The sequence below is a fragment of the Pecten maximus genome, chromosome 11 (assembly GCF_902652985.1).
Source record: "Pecten maximus chromosome 11, xPecMax1.1, whole genome shotgun sequence".
Lineage (NCBI taxonomy): Eukaryota > Metazoa > Mollusca > Bivalvia > Pectinida > Pectinidae > Pecten > Pecten maximus.
In genome coordinates this window covers 28,301,899-28,326,822 of record NC_047025.1, presented here as the reverse complement: position 1 = coordinate 28,326,822, position 24,924 = coordinate 28,301,899, and the positions used below count along the sequence as shown (strand labels likewise).

Here is a 24,924-nt window from a genome sequence, read left to right as displayed (position 1 = left end):
TGGCCTTGCTTTGTTTATCTATGGCACGGTGTTTCTCTGGATTTTTATCACGTGCATTGGCCTTGCTTTGTTTATCTATGGCACAGTGTTTCTCTGGATTTTTTTCACGTGCATTAGTCTTGCTTTGTTTATCTACGGCCTTGTACCTTTCTGGGTTTTTTGCACGTGCATTAGCCTTCTTTTGTACATCTATAAGCCTCTGTTTTTCTGGATCTTTATCACGTGCTTTAGCCTTGCTTTGTTTATCTACAGCCTTGTACCTTTCTGGGTTTTTTGCACGTGCATTGGCCTTGCTTTGTTTGTCTATCGCACGGTGTTTTTCTGGATTTTTATCACGTGCATTGGCCTTGCTTTGTTTGTCTATCGCACGGTGTTTTTCTGGATTTTTATCACGTGCATTGGCCTTGCTTTGTTTATCTATCGCACGGTGTTTTTCTGGATTATGCTGCCTTTCATCTCTCTTCCTTTTCTTGTCTTGTTTCTGAAAGCTTGCTTGTTTCGAACTCAGTCTAATTCTTTTCATATAGTTACGCATATATTCTTTCCTTGAACAGATAGAAACAGAAAAAGTGTCTGTGCTATTTCCCTCGTCTGTTTTCATTCTCCAACATTTTTTCCTCTTTTCCTGATCTTGGAAATATGACTCTAGTGTGATCTTTCTCCTGAATGAATCTTTTTCAGTTGTTTGGTTTTTGTTTGATATTGAACTTGCATGACTAGTTCCCGATTTGGTGGAAGATGCTTTAGATACTGTGACGGCAGTTATTTCAAAAACATCATTTATTTGGCACGCCAAAGATTCTGCAAGATGAAGACAATGATGTAACACATTCTCAATAGTTTGATGATGTATAACAGTACTAGAGCCATTTGGATCAACTATGCCAGATAAATTTCTCGAGTGAGAATCACATATACAGTAAAGGTTATCCTGTTTAATGACAACAAATGTATTTCCTCTAAATGTCACAAATGCACCCTTGCTATCATCCTGTATCAAAGATAATGTTAAAGCTTCATCCAGTGTATAAAACTGAAATTCATCTAAATTTTGTCCTGTACTGTCAAGCGTGCCCATAAGTGATTCTTGAAATGTGAAATGGTATAGCTCATCATTGTACTCAACACATCTTGGTATTTCATTAATTGCTAGCAGATCATGCTCAATGGTACTACTACGCTGCAAAATTTCATACATTTCATTGCCTTTTGTAAGGATTTGATCTACATCAAATGGTGTCCAAGCTGTTGTATGTTTGTTGCAACTGTATATGAGAGCTGACAAACTATTCATGACACATTGCTTACCAGCATTGTCCAAAAACCTTGGATCGCTTTGGTCAAAGTGTCCTTGTACTGCCATTGGTACTGGCTCAGTTTGCTGTTTTTCTTCTGTACTTTGAACTGCAATGTAAATATTTTGTTTGTTTCCAGCAAATGTTTCAACAGAACAATCCTTTTCCATAACATCCAAAACAACATCATAATGAGCTTGATATTTGTGAATTAGGTATATACTTTCATCATGAACATCTACAAATGGACGGACTTGTTTTGCTGAAAATTTTAGCCAAGTAGACTGTGCATCATCATAGATAAAGATATCCGTTTTCAAAAAGTCTGCTGCAGCTAGTATTTCTACCTCTGTTGCCCATGTACCATTATGCAACATACGTTTCTTAACCACATAATTACTTACAGAGCGTTCACCTGATCTTAAGTGACTTCTAAAATGTAAATCATTATCGATCATATGATTCACCACTTCAGTTCTAAGGAACATGTGATTTTCTTCACTATCGCATAGAACATGAGACACAGCTCTAAAAAAGCAATTTCCATCACCACATATAGTTTTTGTTTGCTTTGGTCTGGCTAGTATGCGACTTTGTTTCGTGATTTGTGTGTTACTTTCCAAAATAATATTCTTAAATCCAAACTGCTCTACAAATGTCTCCTTTGATTTCAAACACAGTGGTGTAAATGGATAAATTTCAGGCTCAGTCTGTTGTACAAATATAACATCTGTTATATTATCATCAATAGTATCAGTGTATGCTTGATTATTATCAGAATCTATTCTGACCTTGCTTTCATTTTCTATTCGAGATATTCTTTCAAAAAGACTGTCTTTTTGATCATTGGGTATTTGAGTCAGAGTATTATCTTGTTCTTTATGAGTTTTCTTATCTTTTGTTCTGCTCTGAGGTAAGGTTTTTGTTTCATTTTTTGAGTTGCATTTCTGTTTGTTCTTCGATTTGTTCATTAGTTCGTGTTTTGTTTCGTTCACACTTCTTGTAACTTTTGTTTCAATATCTTCAACCACTGCATCACAAGTTTGTTGTGATGGCACGTGTGATGTGCAATCAGTAGGTACTGACCCAATGGTGTTCGTCTGCCCTGCACCATCCCTACCATCGGTAGTTACTGGTGGTACACACGGTGGTGTACATTCGCACGGTGGCGAATCAGACCTCGGTGGGACATCCTTTTGGACGCACAGACTTCCCTGAGGAGTTACCAACCTCAGGGCATTTGGAGATTTTCCCGCAGTTGCCAACACTGGGGATGGTTCTCCCAAACCATCTGATGCTGAGGCATCAGGCGACTCTGCTCGTGCAGCTCTCCTCCCCCTCATCCTCTGCTTCTGCATCAAAGCCGCCTGGCGGATACCAGCTGCACGTCTTCGACCCATCACCTGCAAGTTAATTAATAATACATAACAAGAATCACCTGTAATTATATGTATCGGCTTCCACACTTTGTCAATTATATTTAAGTCCATACAGAATTGCGAAAGTGAATTTTAGTGCAAATTCAGAAAGCCAGGTCTTAAACCTAAACTATGTAATCCTGTGATGATAGTATCATTAACCTAACAAAGTTTCAATTCACAGGGATACAGTAACATTGTGAAAGATGGACTTTAAAGCAATTTTTTAAAATAAAAACATTTCAGCAGTACTAAACTGCTGATAAAGACTGCAAGTATCTGGACGTAAATGATAGTCTGGACAGAGGTCACAGAATTCAAATACTATATAAGTGAAATAAGCAGGGAGTGATGATGTCGTTCGCTTACGTACTAAAGAAAAGTGAATTTCCTCACCTACTTGTCGCTATGTTATCAAAGTGCAGCAGGGCTAAACAATATACACCTGTCAAATAGCAAAGAAACAAAACATGAAACAAGAGAATATAACATAAGAATTGAAATTAACCCTGCCTTGTATAAATCAACAATAATTTAATACCTGATGAAACTGAAGCAATTAACACATTTCAAGAGTTAGTAAAAGATAACACAAAGGAAGACCTGCACAACATAAATGCAGTAATCTCCATATGAAATTATTTTCATTAAATTCAATCAAACTTGGACAAGGTTTCAACCAATCAAATCCTTTGGCTTGGCAATTGTGCCTTTCCATCCTACATATCGACATTGTCTCTATAAGGCCAAACTATATGTACAGAAAAATCTACGATTGTTAATATTTATTTCCCCAGTTTACAAGCAGTTTTGTCCGTTTTTCTTCCTCTTCCTCCAAGTCCTATATTAGTCCAGCCAAAAACATTCCTCACTGGGTCAAAATTGCAACAAAATTTATTTTTATATATTTTTTTAATGTTTAAGATTATGGGACGACAGACAGGTCAATTCCAGTATACCACCCTAACTTCGTTACGAGGGCATAATAACTATAGTCGAAAAAGTGATTTAAAACGATCTATTCCTTGTGGGAAGGTACTCCAATAACATAATATTATTAGAGGTTTATCAAGACGAGAAACTTTTGATATGCGTCACGTTACATCCTCTAATTGCCACTGTTCACATTCCTTGCTGCTGGGACAAAGCTAATAAAGTCGTTCAAAAGGTATTAAAGGGTCATTCCTTCGTTTGGACATCAGAAACATGCAAAATTTCTATTGTTGAAATTAATATCCTAATGAATATTAAATGGTTTGTACCTACTAGTACTGAAAATATCATCTTAACGTACTTTTATGCATAGCAAAATGACAAATTGTACAAAAATACTGTCGGTCTTTGCAGCAATTAGTGATACTTCGAAGTGAATTCTAAAGACTTTAATATTTGAAGAATTTTGGTTTACATTGTCAGTAAAACTGTCATATTATCGTAAAGGTTTTAACTTCTACTACCTGGCAAAAATACATATTTTTCATAGTTTTATTTTGATGACCTAAACTTTATTCAACGAAGGAATGCCCCTTTAAACTCACATTTCAGGTATGATGAATACACATATTTACAAAACTTGTGTCCATATTCATATCCAAGAAGCAGTGATTATTAGAATTTCCAATATAAATAGAATAATTTCAAAACAAGTTATATTAACTTATATTAATCAATCTTTTTGGGGTTTTACTGTGGGATGAAACCGGAGAAAACCAATGTGGTCGGGAAGGTGACTCCAAACCTATTCACGCCCAATCAGGGAATCAAACCAAGACCATCTTGATGAAAGGCAAGTGTGTTACAACTGTGCCACCCGACCACCCAATAACTTAACTCTCATTCACTTGTAAATGCTACCATACTTGTTTTCAATTGGGTTTATAAAAAAAAAAAGTGTAATTTTTATCCATAAAAACAATCAGAACAGTTTAAAATCATGGAAACAGACTTTCTAGGATTAAATAAATTGTTTTGTCATTTTATAACAACATATATTCAGTAACATGTTTTATATCAAACGTCACTCAACGTTTTGGACATCAATAGACTAATACATAATCAACAAGTAGGTATAAATATAGTGAACATAAATTATTGTTTAAGATGGTTTTTGGCACATTTTAACTAACACTATCAGATCAGGGCGGGGACAGGGATCAGACAGTCTCTGGATGAGAGCCACGGTCAACCAATGTCCGATCATAAAAAGCCAACGAGTACTGACTCTCATGTTATGGGAGTAGTGGGAATGGAGAATCAAAGTGCAGAAAGCTTGTGGCGACTTTTGCATAGGTAAGGTCATGCAAAATAAATTCATAACAAAAACAATGCATTTAGAATGTAATTATTTACATTTTTTATTTGACTGCATGAATTAAATGATTAAATCTGTTCACAGCTGCTGATACATCTAAATTTTAGTGACATAAGATATAAACAAATAATAGTATCTATTCTATTGTAATTTGATTGTACTAGTGTGAGAAATATTCATTAAACATGATTGTGTAGGCCTAGGGATACCTGTTTAATCTTAACAAGAAACAAAAGTGTCTCCAAGTCCTGATCAATTTCATGGTTATATGTTCAAAGAACAAATGCCCTACGATATTCTGACGATCCTGATGATCGCCTTTAATTTTGCACCCATGACTAGTTCATGGTCTCTTAGGAGGAATTTCCTTCTTCAAGAAATCACCATAGTGTGCCCTTGTCTAATCTTGAACAGATCTAGATAATAAATCGGGCCTGAATGTAAGCAGTGTATCACACAATAACACAATGGAACCTCCTCCCGGTGGCAGCAGTACAATGCACTACACTAGAGATCTTCAAGGCACATATACACAATGCAGCCCTTGATGATCTCAAGCATACACCGTAAACACACCCTCATGTTTTCATCTTAAAGTTTCCACTAAAAAAAAACCTCTCACTGTAACTAATTCTCTCACTTTTTTAACAGCATCCAACCTATTAAACTATGCACAGCTGCCTGTTATGGTACAGTGCGTACTAGCTATAGGCCTTTATATATATCCCGTCCGTATATATAGAGAATACATGGTCAGTGTCTTAAAATATAAGCTGTATTTTGGCGAGGGTAAAGAAAGACAAAAGTGGCGAGCCACTTTTGTCTTCCACTTTTGTCTTTCTGTCCCGAGCCAAAAATACAGCTTATATTTTAAGACACTGACCATGTATTCTATTTATCCTGCAACAGTCATAAACAGCAAAAATATATACGGTGGGTGTATTCCGACAATGCGGTGGCAGTTGCAGGATAAATATATATATATAGTGTACTGCATCAAATACGCTTGTAAATGGTTTAGTAAACCCAATGGATCGCTCGGTAAATGCTAAAACATTGCTGCTAGCATCGTCTTCATCCCATTTTATAAACAAAAACAATAGAACACTTTGTGCAACATGTACCAATTCCATGGTTCCGTACGAGTACACATATTAACAAGGCTATTACGCAGTAGGGTTGAGCCTACACGGGACCGGACAGTGTCATCACTCAAATGACAAGGCCATAAATGTATCGTATTTACAATGGAAGAGGTTCATAACTACTCAAGAATGTAGACCATGTGTTATAACATATAAATATGTAGTGCAAATAAACGTAACAACTGGAGCAAACCCAATAAAGAAATCATTGAGGCAGTTTTTCACGAAAACATGTGCCCATCATTACCTCGCCGTATCCCAGATTGCACTATTGTCGAATACTTCCGGTCACGTGATTCAGTAATATAAGGGTTCGAATACCGCTGCCAACGATTTTTTTAATATAATTTCAATTGTAATTAGTGTTCTAAGAAAGATATAGTAGCTTTTAAATAAATATTCTTTGATAAATAATTTCCTAAAAAACATTAATCATGCGATGAAACAGTACCATTTTGATAACATGTACTGAAGTATAATTCAATACAGAGATCCAAGCTGTGCTACATGATCATTTATAACTGTACTTCATTAGTCTAATATAATTTGCAATAAAAAAAACCCATTTCAATCAATGTTTAAAACATTATTTATGAAATGAAACAGTATCATTACTAGCATCTTTGATTTATAACAATACTTCAATGATAATTTGTAAAAATTATTTCAATGTTTATAAGTTTGAAAATATATATGCTGTAAAGAGAAATGACTGAACAATTACATATAGTGGACAAATGGTGGTATTCCTTCAATCTTGTCTGAACTAAGGTGTTTCTCAAACTGAAAGACAACAGTTTATGTCTGTAATAATAAGAAAACAAGAAAAAAATTATATATACATGTATATATATAAAACTGATAATTGACAAAAGAAGACGTTACATTTTGCACTAGCGCTTTCACTCTATAAGATCTTCAGGTGCATATGATCTAATAGAGTGAAAGCGCTAGTGCAAAATGTAACGTCTTCTTTGTCAATTATCAGTTTTATATATATTTTACTTACATGTCGTCAACATTTTCTAGATACAGTGTATATATTGTTTATACAGGATTTCATACCAATATTAACCCACAATAAATGTATTTTGAATAATATTCATTCATAATTTGTTACTTTCTGACATATGGGAAATATATATATCAAAACACTGCCATAAAATATCAACTTCAAATAAGAGAAAAAAAACTAAAAAACTGGACATATGTGAGCCATTTTATTAATAAAACATGCACAAGATATACGAACAAAAGGAACAATAATGTACAATGAGGAAGATCCTTGATCAGGCACTTGCACGTCGGACATCGTCTCTTCCCATCGATCAAACAATTGACAATTAGAGACTTCAAGTGTAAATATCCAAGATGGTCGCCAGTCAGCCATATTCTTTCCCGATCGCTTCAAAAATGGTACATGCACAACAAGGGACCAAGGGAAAACTGCATGTGAAATTTTAGAAAGATCCCTTCAGTACTAAGCGATAGCAATTTTAAACATCAAATGTCAAAATCCAAGATGGCCACCTGTCGGCCATATTCTTGTCTGATGGCTACCAAAATGGAATATGCACAACAATGGACTAAGGGGAACCTGCACGTGAAATTTGAGAAAGATCCCTTCAGTACTTTCTGAGATTTAGCGATAACAAACTTCAAATGTCAAAATCCAAGATGGCCGCCTGTCGGCCATTTTCTTTTCTGATCGCTACCAAAATGGAATATGCACAACTAGGGACTAAAGGGAACCCGCATGTGAAATTTGAGAAAGATGCCTTCAGTACTTTTTGAGATTTAGCGATATCAAACTTCAAATGTCAAAATCCAAGATGGGCGCCAGTCAGCCATATTCTTTTCTGATTGCTACCAAAATGGAATATGCACAACTAAGGACTAAGGGGAACCTGCATGTGAAATTTGAGAAAGATGCCTTCAGTACTTTCTGAGATTTAGCGATAACAAACTTCAAATGTCAAAATCCAAGATGGTCGCCCGTCGGCCATATTCTTTTCTGATTGCTACCAAAATGGAATATGCACAACAAGGGACTAAGGGGAACCTGCATGTGAAATTTGAGAAAGATGCCTTCAGTACTTTATGACATTTAGCGATAACAAACTTCAAATGTCAAAATCCAAGATGGTCGCCCGTCGGCCATATTCTTTTCTGATCGCTACCAAAATCGAATATGCACAACTAGGGACTAAGGGGAACCTGCACATGACATTTGAGAAAGATGCCTTCAGTACTTTCTGAGATTTAGCGATAACAAACTTCAAATGTCAAAATCCAAGATGGTCGCCTGTCGGCCATATTCTTTTCTGATCGCTACCAAAATGGAATATGCACAACTAGGGACTAAGGGGAACCCGCATGTGAAATTTGAGAAAGATCTCTTCAGTACTTTCTGCGATTTAGCGATAACAAATTTCAAATGTCAAAATCCAAGATGGCCGCCTGTCGGCCATGTTCTTTTCCAATTGATCCCAAAATCGAATATGCACAACTAGGGACTAAGGGGAACCTGCACATGACATTTGAGAAAGATGCCTTCAGTACTTTCTGAGATTTAGCGATAACAAACTTCAAATGTCAAAATCCAAGATGGTCGCCTGTCGGCCATATTCTTTTCTGATCGCTACCAAAATGGAATATGCACAACTAGGGACTAAGGGGAACCCGCATGTGAAATTTGAGAAAGATCTCTTCAGTACTTTCTGCGATTTAGCGATAACAAATTTCAAATGTCAAAATCCAAGATGGCCGCCTGTCGGCCATGTTCTTTTCCAATTGATCCCAAAATAGAATATGCACAACTAAGGACCATGAGGAAGGTGCCTATGAAATTTTGTAATGATCCCTTCAGTACTTTCTGGGAAATAGCGATAACAAGAATTGTTTACGGACGGACGGAGGGACGGAGGGACGGACGGACGGACAGACGGACGGACGACGGACCACGGACGCAGGGCGATTTGAATAGCCCACCATCTGATGATGGTGGGCTAAAAATAGCAAAACAATGATATTCAAAATGATGAATAAAACAAATCTCAATTGGAAGACATATGGTTTTATTTATTTTGAACAAGCAGTATATTAATACAAACCTCTTTTTTGTATGGAGCCTCCAGCATTGCTTCCACATCGAAGTCGTCAGCCATCTTTTTTTTTAAATATCCTGCAACAGTATTTATAGATTTTGCTATTACTACATTGTTGTCATATTTCTTCCAGCATTTAAATTCAGCAAATTATCTCAAGATATTACTAGTAATTAATTCCATATATATAGGCATAAATGCCTGTGTCCAGTATTATTATTATGAGTCGGTCAGTCCCCGAGATAACAATTTTTATTCTATTCAAACTAAAACAAAAAACAGTGTCAAGACCTATTTGTTGACAGTAACTTTAAAGTTTGTAGTAAAATAATCTACTACCATTTAACTTGCCGAAATCTTTCTTATATTACACTCAAGACCTTTGCGTATGTTAGAAACAAATAGCCGGTGCGTGTTACAAGTGGGGCAAAGGGGGGGGGGGGGGGGGGGGTCGTCATCGTTTGTTTACATATCTGGTATAATCAGTTTGTTCGTACACCAGTATCCGTGTATTCATTAGTTAGGAAATATGCACTGCTATAAAACATGTGTCATTACAATCGATAAAAAGCGTGATAAAGCTATTGGTATAATGGTTATAAGAGAACAGTTTGTCATTCGATTTGTCCTTGGATTTTACAAGCTTCCGGTCACAGATATCTGATATTATATATTTTATATCATATTCGTTCATAAATTTAAATATGAATCTTCTATAAATCAATAAGGGGAAATAAGACAGCAATTTCCATCGATTATTTACCTTGTTAACAAAAGAAACAAGGAGTCAGTCTTTTATCCTAGGAAGCTGTACCGATATAAATTTCCCTTCCTGCGATAGCGTCGTGCGGCATACGATTTGGGGTTTGTTACGAAATCACGGGCCAAGGGAAACAACTCTACCAAGCAAAATAATTATGGTTACACTACATAAAATGTCACCACTAAATATATATGATTCCACAATCGATTTTTGGCTGGCATAGCCAATGTGATCGACATATGATATTTCTAAGGTGCTTCAGTACATTGAGTCGAGTAAGATTTGAAAAATAACCAAACGGTTTGTAGTCAATGATGAACCCATGGATCTACAAATGTTTTGATGTGGTATATTTAAGGGATAGTAACAAAAACATGAAAAAAACCCACATGAAAACAGATATTTCAATGTAAAATTATTTGAATTAGATCAAATGACCCAGTTTATAATCGGTATGTAATCAAAATTTACAGACTTCAGAGAGCTGATCTAAAACATACTGTATTTTTTTTTTTTTTTGTGGCAGTTACAATAATAAATTGTATTAGCATTATCTTTGTCTAATTGTTTTTGTTCAAATGGCCCAAATAGTGTTGTATAATATTTTTCATGATTAAAAATGCTAGTTATATTCATGTAAAACTATACAAACTGTCTAATTTGAGTTTTTTTAAAACAATTTTGTTACCAAAACGAAAAAAGAAAAAAAAAAAAAAAAAACTGGCATGACATAGGTATATAAACACAAATACAATGATATTTTTGTAACTGTTTCAGACAAATCAAGGTGCCAAGGTCACTGTTAGGTGCTGTGCATGAGGGATCGAAATAAAGAAGAAAAGCATGTAGTATATATAAATATAAAATAGCAAGAAATAAGACATTTTTTTAAAAGTGCATTCTTGATGTTTTTTTATTGATCATCCCGTATCGTTTTCAGTTGGTTTTTTTACTTTAAAAAGGTCTTGGTTGTATTAAAGTTCTGCTGAACGGTAAAGAATGACTTCAAAATCTCACTTGAATTGGCGTTGTATAATTAAGTTTAATTGTTAAATCAATTAATCCGTGATATCCATCATGTTTCGTGATAGACCGCAGCGTGATTTTCCTTACGTATATGATTCTTGTGAATTACTTTCCCAGTATATTTGGCATGTTTCCCAAGTTTTTAAATTGTACTCAATTTACTGCTTTTTTCTCTCTATATATAGATATTAATTAATCTGGATCATGATAAGATATTTCACAGTTGTCAACTTTCATTAGAAGAAATTTGTCTCCGAAATGTATTGTTATATGAATTCGCCTTCTGTACCTGATCACGGGGATTGAGAATTAGTTACACAGTCTACCTGTATTTGGAAACTCCCCTAGTGTACGTATGTGTATAGCACATGTTCAGACGTTTTGGGGAGACTAGATTAAAATTCGGTAAAAATGATACCCCGGTGTTCATTGTATATACATGTATGGGGGTATCAGATCAACACGACTGAAAATGTGCTATACACCGTGACTAGGGGAGGTCCAAATACGTCTAGGCCTAACTAATTCTCGAGTCCCTGTGTACCATCAGTTCCGGTGATTTGTTGAATCGCACGTTCATGTTATATTCATTGTACAGGCATTTCACTATCAAATGATTTAGACCATGCAACCTCTAATTCGTTACGGAAACAAACTAACGTTAGGTTCGCCTAATAATCAAACCCAAGAGATCGAGATGACTGTCGCATCAACTAGTGTGTACGAGTTACTTCCCCTCACAAAAATCAGACGGCAAGCGTAATTACTCATGCATGGATTATAAAGCAGATCATTGTATATGATTTCTACTGTTCTATACTTTATTTATCTTAGGCAGACGTCTTCAAACATATAAAAGCGTAAATCACATTACTAAACTGGATTTTGGACCGACCAGAAAATGAACAACACTTGGTCAGGACCGTCTCAGGATCATTTCAGGTAAGTTAGTTCTGAATCCCACTGGTGGAACTTGAGAAGAAGTTTGAAATAAGTGGCAGCCATCTTGGATTTCAGACTGACACGAAAAATAACAACACTTTGTTGGCTCCCCTTTCCAAACATCCTCGCCAATTTCAAGTTCAATGGCACCAGTGGAATTGGAGAAGTAGTTTAAAATGTGTTTTTCAAGATGGCTGCCATGACGGCCATCTTGGATTTCAGACTGACCCGAAAAATAACAACACTTGGTCAGGACCATCTCAGGGTCATTTCAGGTAAGTTAGAGCTGAATCCCACCAGTGGAACTTGAGAAGAGATTTGAAATAGGTGTTGTTCAGGAAAACCACGATTGTGCAATCATGTTACAAAATGGCCGTCATGACTGCCATGTCAAAGTTTTTACGATGCCGAAAAATACCAACACTTTGTTGGCTCCCCTTTCTTAACATCCTCACCAATTCCTAGTTCAATGGCACCAGTGAAACTGGAGAAGTTTAAAATGCGTTTTTCAATATGGCTGCCATGGTGGCCATCTTGGATTTCGGACCACTTGGTCAGGATCATCTCAGGATCATTCCAGGCAAGTTTCAGCTAAATCCCACGGGCGAAACTTGAGAAGAAGCTTGAAATGTGAAAAGTTTATGTACGGCGAATGCGTACGACGGACGAAGCATGATGACTATATGTCATCCTGACCCTTCGGGTCAGATGACCTAATAACAAACAAATACTTCACGGAAGTACTGAACTCATCTTTTCTTGTCTTGTCTCTCTCCTTTCCTTTCGAAGCTGTCCAGATGAATCTCCGGAGAATCTGTAGTTTGCTTGAAAGCCACCCTGGTAGAAGATTATATTCCCATATTTGGAGAATGGAGCAAAATCACAAATAAGTCCGTCACCATGCACATATACAAACTTAAGATATTGCAGCTACTATTTGTTAGGGGCTGTAATCAAGATTTATCATATATTTAAGCGATATGTTTGTTCCCCCAAAAGTTAGCTATAGGTGACTGTGTTTCAACAGCACCTAAGAACAGCAACATTTTATATAAGCTCTCTGAAATCTTTAGTTTTACATTACACACAAAAAGGCGTGTAATTAAAAGTTAACCAGATTTACTGAAGCATATTAACACATCTTGTACGATCGGATTTCTTTTCCTTTGTATCGAATAACAATAACATGCAAAGATAAATGTACGGCAAATAAGCCTCCGATAGATACCATTATTATTGGGGGGGGGGGTCGGTTTTAAAAACATAAAGCAAGACAATAGACATTTCGGATAGGTAAATGGGCCAAGCAGGGCTCTCGGAGATGGATGTTGATCATGACCTTTGCTTGTTGTGTTACATGCATCGCTAATATAAACCCCTGATAGATATATTCTTGTTCTTATTTGTGAGGTGATAGCTGATTATAATACATAATGAAGTTTAAATAATTAAGTATCAATACTGAAAGCAAAAATACAAAATTGTGTATGACTGACGTTGCGATGGATTTCCAATGTAGATTTCTATGACATTAACATTATTGTTTCAGCATTTTAGTGTTAATTCTATTATTTTTTCGATCGTGCTGAATTTCATTTGGGTATGAACTTTACCATCCGTAACTCCTTGGGGAATCTAAGCGAGGCTGGTACGTTACTTGATTGTCACGCACTTGTGGAGATTGACAACCAAATACAAACCCGTGCACGTGCTTCAAACAGGTAAGTATTTGGATACTCTTTATTCTTGTATACAGAAAGTAACTCATTTCCTATAATATTTATTCAGGAAAATAACTACAAATCTAAGAAACACATTTTCTTCAGGGACTTGGTTCAAGGGAAACAGCAGCTAATTGGCTGAACTGAATTAGTTGTGCTAGACCTTCACGAACGAAATACTTATTGCTACCATGCAGACAGTGAAACTAAAAAATACTTAATTAAACCACAAAAATAGATGAATTATTTAACGACAATGTTGCGCATTTATCTTATCTTGGTATTAAATCTGTCGCCATTTCTATCAGTTGCATGCATGTCACATGTATTGTTTACACGATAAACGTTTTGTGCATGGTAGGGGCAACGTGCGATGGTGTGTAAATTCCTTTCGTGTAATATTTTTTATCGCTTTTTGGTATTCGAAACTCAGTAATTAGTTTTGTATGTTGCAATAAGATAAGGTCTCTGGATGGGGAAAACGATCTGTCATAGGGATATATCATCGTGTCAGTGATATGTAAATGTTCAAGTACAGACGAATAGGGACGGCGTCTTAATGCAATATACGGATTTCCTGTACAAATATACAACGTACAAATATATTTATTCAGTCACAGTTAGACGTAAATATGAATCTAAGTACGTATCTTTTATGTACATTTGAAAAATTACTGTGCAGCTCATATCTGACGTTCGAACATTTCTTTGACAGCTAATTAGCCATTTGATAATGAAGATTTCTCTTATTACAGATCGATATTGTACTCATCTACCCAATTCATAAAAAAACATGACGAGCTGTACCGATCGATTGGTGACGTTCTTTCATTGAGGATAAACACTTCGTGGGAGTCATCATCAGCGATTTTGTGACAGATTGTTTTTTCACGAAGGCATCGGCGATTATGTTACTTGTTATAAGTACACTGGAAAACAATTGAAATATTGTGAACATAAGAACTGTTCTGTTGATTATATTGATCGCTATTCCGTCTTCTATCAACTCATAACAACATACTGATGTATATGCAATGAACGTAATGTAAAGTGATTGGTACAATTCTGACTATGGAATCATCGAAGTCGTCAGAATGGACAACCTATTAAAACTGGTTTATGCAAACCTCGTTCGAGAAAGCGTACCAGATAGAAAATGTGATGTAAAAGATGCATTCAATAATGTACTGTAGACGATATCAACTTGCTTCGTGACTATATTCGAGAAACTGTTCGCTTTGAAACTCAAAAAGTGGTTAGAAAGACCTTCATATTACAGATGTGTAATGCTGATAAGGAAGTTAAAGAAAAAAAAACAGTAAAATATCATGTAAATGAATCATGCAGAAGGTTGGTATTGTAAAACTTTGTAATTATACTTCAAATGTAATAAAAGTTAGCGGGTCGATATGCTCTCATTATCAGTGCATGTTGACCATGGAAGAGAAATGGCGCATAGACGGAGTATAATGATTTGAGTCGAGGAAGGGTGGCGGACTATATACTATTATGATTTGAGGAAGGGTGACTGACTATATACTATTATGATTTGAGGAGGGGTGGCGGACTATATACTATTATGATTTGAGGAAGGGTGGCGGACTATATACTATTATGATTTGAGGAAGTATGGCGGACTATATACTATTATGATTTGATGAAGGGTGACTGACTATATACTATTATGATTTGAGGAAGGGTGGCGGACTATATACTATTATGATTTGAGGAAGGGTGGCGGACTATATACTATTATGAATTGAGGAAGGGTGGGGGACTATACACTATTATGATTTGAGGAGAGGTGGCGGACTATATACTATTATGATTTGAGGAAGGGTGGCGGACTATATACTATTATGATTTGAGGAAGTATGGCGGACTATATACTATTATGATTTGATGAAGGGTGACTGACTATATACTATTATGATTTGATGAAGGGTGACTGACTATATACTATTATGATTTGAGGAAGGGTGGCGGACTATATACTATTATGATTTGAGGAAGGGTGGCGGACTATATACTATTATGATTTGAGGAAGGATGGCGGACTATATACTATTATGATTTGAGGAAGGGTGGCGGACTATATACTATAACGATTTGAGGAAGGATGGCGGACTATATACAATTATGATTTGAGGAAGGGTGGCGGACTATATACTATTATGATTTGAGGAAGGTTGGCGGACTATATACTATTATGATTTGAGGAAGGGTGACGGACTATATACTATTATGATTTGAGGAGAGGTTGCGGACTATATACTATTATGATTTGAGGAAGTATGGCGGACTATACACTATTATGATTTGAGGAAGGATGGCGGACTTTATACTATTATGATTTGAGGAAGGGTGACTGACTATATACTATTATGATTTGAGGAGGGGTGGCGGACTATATACTATTATGATTTGAGTAAGGTTGGCGGACTATATACTATAATGATTTGAGGAAGGGTGACTGACTATATACTATTATGATTTGATGAAGGGTGGGAGACTATACACTATTATGATTTGAGGAAGGGTGACGGATTATATACTATTATGATTTGAGGAAGGATGGCGGACTATATACTAATATGATTTGATGAAGGGTGACGGATTATATACTATTATGATTTGAGGAAGGGTGGCGGACTATATACTATTATGATTTGAGGAAGGGTGGGGGACTATATACTATAACGATTTGAGGAAGGATGGCGGACTATATACAATTATGATTTGAGGAAGGGTGGCGGACTATATACTATTATGATTTGAGGAAGGTTGGCGGACTAATACTATAATGATTTGAGGAAGGGTGACTCACTATATACTATTATGATTTGAGGAGGGGTTGCGGACTATATACTATTATGATTTGAGGAAGTATGGCGGACTATACACTATTATGATTTGAGGAAGGATGGCGGACTTTATACTATTATGATTTGAGGAAGGGTGACTGACTATATACTATTATGATTTGAGGAAGGGTGGCGGACTATATACTATTATGATTTGAGGAAGGGTGGCGGACTATATACTATTATGATTTGAGGAAGGATGGCGGACTATATACTATTATGATTTGAGGAAGGGTGACTGACTATATACTATTATGATTTGAAGAAGGATGGCGGACTATATACTATTATGATTTGTGGAAGCATGGCGGACTATATACTATTATGATTTGAGGAAGGATGGCGGACTATATACTATTATGATTTGAGGAAGGGTGGCGGACTATATACTATTATGATTTGAGGAAGGGTGGCGGACTATATACTATTATGATTTGTAGAAGGTGGCGGACTATATACTATTATGATTTGAGGAAGGGTGGCGGACTATATACTATTATGATTTGAGGAAGGGTGGCGGACTATATACTATTATGATTTGAGGAAGGGTGGCGGACTATATACTATTATGATTTGAGGAAGGGTGGCGGACTATATACTATTATGATTTGAGGAAGGGTGGCGGACTATATACTATTATGATTTGAGGAAGGGTGGCGGACTATATACTATTATGATTTGAGGAAGGGTGGCGGACTATATACTATTATGATTTGAGGAAGGGTGACTGACTATATACTATTATGATTTGAGGAAGGATGGCGGACTATATACTATTATGATTTGAGGAAGGGTGGCGGACTATATACTATTATGATTTGAGGAAGGGTGGCGGACTATATACTATTATGATTTGAGGAAGGGTGGCGGACTATATACTATTATGATTTGAGGAAGGGTGGCGGACTATATACTATTATGATTTGAGGAAGGGTGGCGGACTATATACTATTATGATTTGAGGAAGGGTGGCGGACTATATACTATTATGATTTGAGGAAGGGTGGCGGACTATATACTATTATGATTTGAGGAAGGGTGGCGGACTATATACTATTATGATTTGAGGAAGGGTGGCGGACTATATACTATTATGATTTGAGGAAGGGTGGCGGACTATATACTATTATGATTTGAGGAAGGATGGCGGACTATATACTATTATGATTTGTAGAAGCTGGCGGGCTATATACTATTATGATTTGAGGAAGGGTGGCGGACTATATACTATTATGATTTGAGGAAGGGTGGCGGACTATATACTATTATGATTTGAGGAAGGGTGGCGGACTATATACTATTATGATTTGAGGAAGGGTGGCGGACTATATACTATTATGATTTGAGGAAGGGTGGCGGGACTATATACTATTATGATTTGAGGAAGGGTGGCGGACTATATACTATTATGATTTGAGGAAGGGTGGCGGACTATATACTATTATGATTTGAGGAAGGGTGGCGGACTATATACTATTATGATTGGAGGAAGGGTGGCGGACTATATACTATTATGATTTGAGGAAGGGTGGCGGACTATATACTATTATGATTTGAGGAAGGGTGGCGGACTATATACTATTATGATTTGAGGAAGGGTGGCGGACTATATACTATTATGATTTGAGGAAGGGTGGCGGACTATATACTATTATGATTTGAGGAAGGGTGGCGGACTATATACTATTATGATTTGAGGAAGGGTGGCGGACTATATACTATTATGATTTGAGGAAGGGTGGCGGACTATATACTATTATGATTTGAGGAAGAGGTGGCGGAACTATATACTATTATGATTGGAGGAAGGAGTGGCGGACTATATACTATTATGAAATTTGAGGAAGGGATGGCGGACTATATACTATTATGATTTGAGGAAGGGTGGCGGACTATATACTATTATGATTTGAGGAAGGATGGCGGACTATATACTATTATGATTTGAGGAAGGGTGGCGGACTATATACTATTATGATTTGAGGAAGGGTGGCGGACTATATACTATTATGATTTGTGGAAGCTGGCGGGCTATATACTATTATGATTTGAGGAAGGGTGGCGGACTATATACTATTATGATTTGAGGAAGGGTGGCGGACTATATACTATTATGATTTGAGGAAGGGTGGCGGACTAGATAACTATTATGATTGGAGGAAGGATGGCGGACTATATACTATTATGATTTGAGGAAGGGTGGCGGACTATATACTATTATGATTTGAGGAAGGGTGGCGGACTATATACTATTATGATTTGAGGAAGGGTGGCGGACTATATACTATTATGATTTGAGGAAGGGTGGCGGACTATATACTATTATGATTTGAGGAAGGATGGCGGACTATATACTATTATGATTTGAGGAAGGGTGGCGGACTATATACTATTATGATTTGAGGAAGGATGGCGGACTATATACTATTATGATTTGAGGAAGGATGGCGGACTATATACTATTATGATTTGAGGAAGGGTGGCGGACTATATACTATTATGATTTGAGGAAGGGTGGCGGACTATATACTATTATGATTTGAGGAAGGGTGGCGGACTATATACTATTATGATTTGAGGAAGGGTGGCGGACTGTATACTATTATGATTGGAGGAAGGGTGGCGGACTATATACTATTATGATTTGAGGAAGGGTGGCGGACTATATACTATTATGATTTGAGGAAGGGTGGCGGACTATATACTATTATGATTTGAGGAAGGGTGGCGGACTATATACTATTATGATTTGAGGAAGGGTGGCGGACTATATACTATTATGATTTGAGGAAGGATGGCGGACTATATACTATTATGATTTGAGGAAGGGTGACTGACTATATACTATTATGATTTGAGGAAGGATGGCGGACTATATACTATTATGATTTGAGGAAGGATGGCGGACTATAAACTATTATGATTTGAGGAAGGGTGGCGGACTATATACTATTATGATTTGAGGAAGGGTGGCGGACTATATACTATTATGATTTGAGGAAGGGTGGCGGACTATATACTATTATGATTTGAGGAAGGGTGGCGGACTATATACTATTATGATTTGAGGAAGGATGGCGGACTATAAACTATTATGATTTGAGGAAGGGTGGCGGACTATATACTATTATGATTTGAGGAAGGGTGGCGGACTATATACTATTATGATTTGAGGAAGGATGGCGGACTATATACTATTATGATTTGAGGAAGTATGGCGGACTATATAATATTATGATTGGAGGAATGGTGGCGGACTATATACTATTATGATTTGAAGAAGGGTGGCGGACTATATACTATAATGATTTGAGGAAGGGTGACTGACTATACACTATTATGATTTGAGAAAGGGTGGCGTACGTTATACTATTATGATTTGAGGAAGGGTGGCGGACTATATACTATTATGATTGAGGAAGTATGTCGGACTATATACTATTATGATTTGTGGAAGGTGGCGGGCTATATACTATTATGATTGGAGGAAGGGTGGCGGACTATATACTATTATGATCTGAGGAAGGGTGGCGGACTATATACTATAACGATTTGAGGAAGGATGGCGGACTATATACTATTATGATTTTAGCAAGGGTGGCGGACTATATACTATTATGATTTGAGGAAGGGTGGCGGACTATATACTATTATGATTTGAGGAAGGATGGCGGACTATATATTATTACATTGTATGATTTGAGGAAGGGTGGCGGACTATATACTATTATGATTTGAGGAAGGATGGCGGACTATAAACTATTATGATTTGAGGAAGGGATGGCGGACTATATACTATTATGATTTGTGGAAGCTGGCGGGCTATATACTATTATGATTTGAGGAAGGGTGGGGGACTGTATACTATTATGATTGGAGGAAGGGTGGCGGACTATATACTATTATGATTTGAGGAAGGGTGGCGGACTATATACTATTATGATTTGAGGAAGGGTGGCGGACTATATACTATTATGATTTGAGGAAGGGTGGCGGACTATATACTATTATGATTTGAGGAAGTATGGCGGACTATAAACTATGATGATTTGAGGAAGGGTGGCGGACTATATACTATTATGATTTGAGGAAGGGTGGCGGACTATATACTATTATGATTTGAGGAAGGATGGCGGACTATATACTATTATGATTTGAGGAAGGGTGGCGGACTATATACTATTATGATTTGAGGAAGGGTGGCGGACTATATACTATTACAGTGTATGATTTGAGGAAGGGTTGCGGACGTTATACTATTATGAATTGAGGAAGGGTGGCCGACTATATACTATTATGAATTGAGGAAGGGTGGCCGACTATATACTATTATGAATTGAGGAAGGGTGGCGGACTATAAACTATTATGAATTGAGGAAGGATGGCGGACTATATACTATTATGAATTGAGGAAGGGTGGCGGACTATATACTATTATGATTTGAGGAATGGTGGCGGACTTTATACTATTATGATTTGAGGAAGGGTGGCGGACTATATAATATTATGATTTGAGTAAGGTTGGCGGACTATATACTATTATGATTTGATGAAGGATGACGGACTATATTTTTAAAAGCATTGAACTGTTACCAAATGGTAGTATACAGTCGATATGAATACAATTTTGGTGACAGATAAATAGAATTGTAGGTTTCAAAACCCCTCATGTTCGCATAAGTTTAGAAGATGCATGTGCATGTACAGAGTTTTGACGATTTTAACCTAAATAAAAACAAAAACAAAAAACGCTCATTTACGAGGGAAAAAGTCGAAGAATATCCGATCCTTTTAAATGATTTAATGCTGAATTAACTGACGTTTCGAACATATCCAAAAATAACAATGACGTTAAATTTCTGCCCGTAGTCATTGTTTTTTCTATCAATATTTTATGGATTGAACATCTCAAAACCATGGCGAAAAGGAAAACATTCTACGAGTGGTCAGAGCTGTTAAAGTAGCAACCTTGTCCCAGTCGTTTGATGATCCGTGTTATGTTCCTATGACAAGATCAGAGATTATATACATAAAAATATAAAGACAAATTAAGCCCGGCAAAGGAGAATTAACTTCAATTCTGAAAACAGAGTGACGATGACACTTTATTTTAAACAATAACAAAAATGTCAAAAATATTCGTCCAAACTTCCCGAACGTGGGGAACCGGAGGAAATATTACCAAGATGTGCCAAGCGAGAAAGAAAACACTCAAATACGAAACGAAATGTTTGTCCATTCGGTGATGGATTGGCATAGAATTCGAACGAATTCATCATTCCTATAGACAAAGGCAACGACGAGAGAGAAGTCTTCATCGATTCAGCAGGCCATATCGGCACTGGAATCGAGTTCATTCACACCAGCAGTCCGTCACAAAACGTCTAGCAGTACTTAGCGTGGGATAAAACCAAATCCAAACGAAAATCAATAAGTTGAAAACTCAAAATCCAGAAAAAAGGCGAACAAAAAATAAAAATATAAGTATTATGATATTCCAATGACTGCGTCAAAGGATTAGCTAAAATGTACCTTCTACCGACATGGAAGGTCATGGAAAACATTTACTATCAAGAAGTGTTACCGATATCACACAGATCACAAGTTCCGGACAAAACTGACAGGAATGTGCGAGACTGACGGAACAATTTCTTCTATACAGAGTTATAGACATCTAAAGGAGACGAAAGTGCCATATTTATTGCAGAGGACGTGGCACCCATCAATTTAGTTGCACTTGCATGTGGACGTTAAACTCTATGAGGAAAGACTCTCTTGAGATATAGCACGGAAGCAATGACGACATAATTGACTACTCAGTTTGAGAGCGTGGCGACGAGGGAGACATGGACAAACCTAGTCCAAGGACCCGATAAGACCACCATTTCCATTCCTTAAGACTATATTGCAATGCATGATAAGAAAATGGCTAAACGATAGTGGTCTGACATAGACAGGGACGACATTACAAAATGACATGCTCTCTACACCTTCGAGTTGGAACCTATACCTTCCAAACTAATCAATATCTTACCTAATAATCACACACGGAAACGTCAGATTAGTGGCAATCTTCGAGACGGTGTCCTATACCATTAGTGTGGATATCCGGGTTACTTCGAATCCAACGCTGTGAGAGATATAGTGTCATCATGAACAGTTCACATTGACGTTGTGTCATACTCTGTAATCCTGTTATTTTGTTTACGCTCGTGATGAGATACATAGACACATTTCCAGCTGGTTACATCATCATTACGGACAACAGCGATAGTTCGGGATGGTACTGATTAGCGTTTTATCGTGAATCTAGGGATAAGAAGGAATTGGCTTTCACCTGGTAATTTTCCTTTGGAGTTCATACACACAACAACAGACGATTGTAGATTAACAAATCTGTAGGATGAAGACATTATCTATTGTATAAAATGTCGAATCGCTGTTGAGGTATTCCCGTGAAATCCATTTTCAAACCAAATTTGACCATAATGTGTATGAGTGTATATCATTTCTTTACTGTTTTCATAGCATACAACAACATTCATACTCGCCATGCATGTTGTACTAAATTGTAGATAGCCTTTACACATTCAATGTTGCTTAAAACTGGTTATATACGCATATCAATGTATATACTCTAATACTTTTTTGAGTTTATGCAAATAAAAAGAATACAATACAATCATTTCAGTTTTCATTCAATATGCAAATACCTTTTTGTACAAGTTATCACCATACACAAATCTATCAAATCCGTCACGCTCGATAGTGATAAACCATACCCTTATTGTAAGAATCTTGCAACTAACGAACGGCGTGGTCAACACCACAACGGCTAGTGATATGCAAGCCAGGATCACGGAAACTCAAAATAATCAACTTTACCCATTGCAATTTACTGACATGACTGACTACCACTATAGATTGTAAATTTAGTTGTCCAATATACGACAATATCCTACACGTTTAACAACTTATGCATAGACCACAGCAGATTTTCAGATAAAATCCACAATCTATTCCTCATTATATAAGAATGGATTTCATAAATTTCGTGTGGAAAATATTTCGTCGATTTTCTAAAGTCACGAAATAAACGAAATTAAATCCTAAACGATTTGTTTTCAACACTCTCCCCAAACACACAGTCGTCAAGTAACCCTTGATGTCGCTAATTGTTCTTCACCTGTATCGTTAAAGCTGTACATCATTTTGCGCGGGCCAGCAAACCCTTTCTTGGGTTCACTCCCAGTCTTATCTTTAAACTATATAACCTGGTGCTTTCTTGATTGTTTCATCATAACATGGGTAAAAGGAAAATAAAAGTACTGTATCTTAACATATCGAGAAAGATGTTTGAACTTCATAACAAAAACTTTCCGTATCGGAAGAGAAAGTTTCGCCTCATCTCCAAATTTCTTACTTTGCACACTTTGATAGATCACATAGGGCTTGTCCATCACACGCAGACTTGCTTTTTATACCTGTCAGATCCTTTACTAAATTTTTCATTTTCAAAGGGTCATCTAAGGACGTACAAACGTTTCTGTCAGTGTTTCCAAACTTTGAAACAGGAGGGCAAAGGAGTCGTTAAAGTTCAAAATTTCCGAACCAAATGATATACATGTATATTTTTCCATTCTGCTTGCAAAAGTCTCTTTTCTTCCGATTGCCTAGACCAACACTCTATGAATACCTAATTTATGTTTTCTTACCCTCGTTTGAAACTGAAATGTTGTCCATGGACACGTTGTATTTTGTCTCAGAAAATTCAATTGTTGCAAGGGAGGCATCTTTGAGGAAAATACGAAAGTGTCTTAATTCGGCAGAATTTTGGTGGGCATATAAATCAATTTCTCTTCTATCGACATTGTGTTTTGTTGGAGATACGTCTTTGAGTAAATAAAACTGTTTCTTTGCGGTCGCTAATTGACAAGACTCTCGGGAATTTTTGTCTTCTCAATGTTTATACTTGCGTTTAATCTCCAAAATTCCGGAAAAAAGAATTGCATATTTAATGTAAGATTCCACTTTACCTTAATATGGTCATGATATTTAGGTTGCCTACATCTTCAGTCTTAAAATCTTCAATTACCAATAAGCTTGTGACCTTCTAATGTGCCTCATTCACTAAATTAATTTTCGTTTGTCAGACCTGCGTGAAACGTGATTTCTTTCAAGTTTACTCTCAAATTGTCGAAAATGGGTTACCACGTATCATTACATTCAATGATTTTCTTGTGTACCACGCTAAACATGTCATTATAACATGTTCAATATTTGCTTCGTTAGGTATGTTTTACCGGTTCCGAGAGCTCTACATATCATAATA

The 24,924-nt window shown here is 36.6% G+C and overlaps 1 protein-coding gene across 1 annotated transcript in view; it reads right to left on the bottom strand.

Moving 5' to 3' along the window:
- LOC117338098 (RNA-binding protein 39-like) overlaps positions 1–10,152 on the bottom strand; it is a 32,258-nt gene extending 22,106 nt beyond the window's left edge. The window contains exons 1-2 of the mRNA XM_033899295.1: positions 10,040–10,152; positions 9,283–9,353 (exon numbers count right to left, since the gene is read on the bottom strand). Coding sequence (XP_033755186.1) covers positions 9,283–9,336 — 54 coding nt within the window. The 5' untranslated portion in view covers positions 9,337–9,353; positions 10,040–10,152. The remainder of the gene's footprint in view (positions 1–9,282; positions 9,354–10,039) is intronic.
- Positions 10,153–24,924: the final 14,772 nt, after the last annotated feature.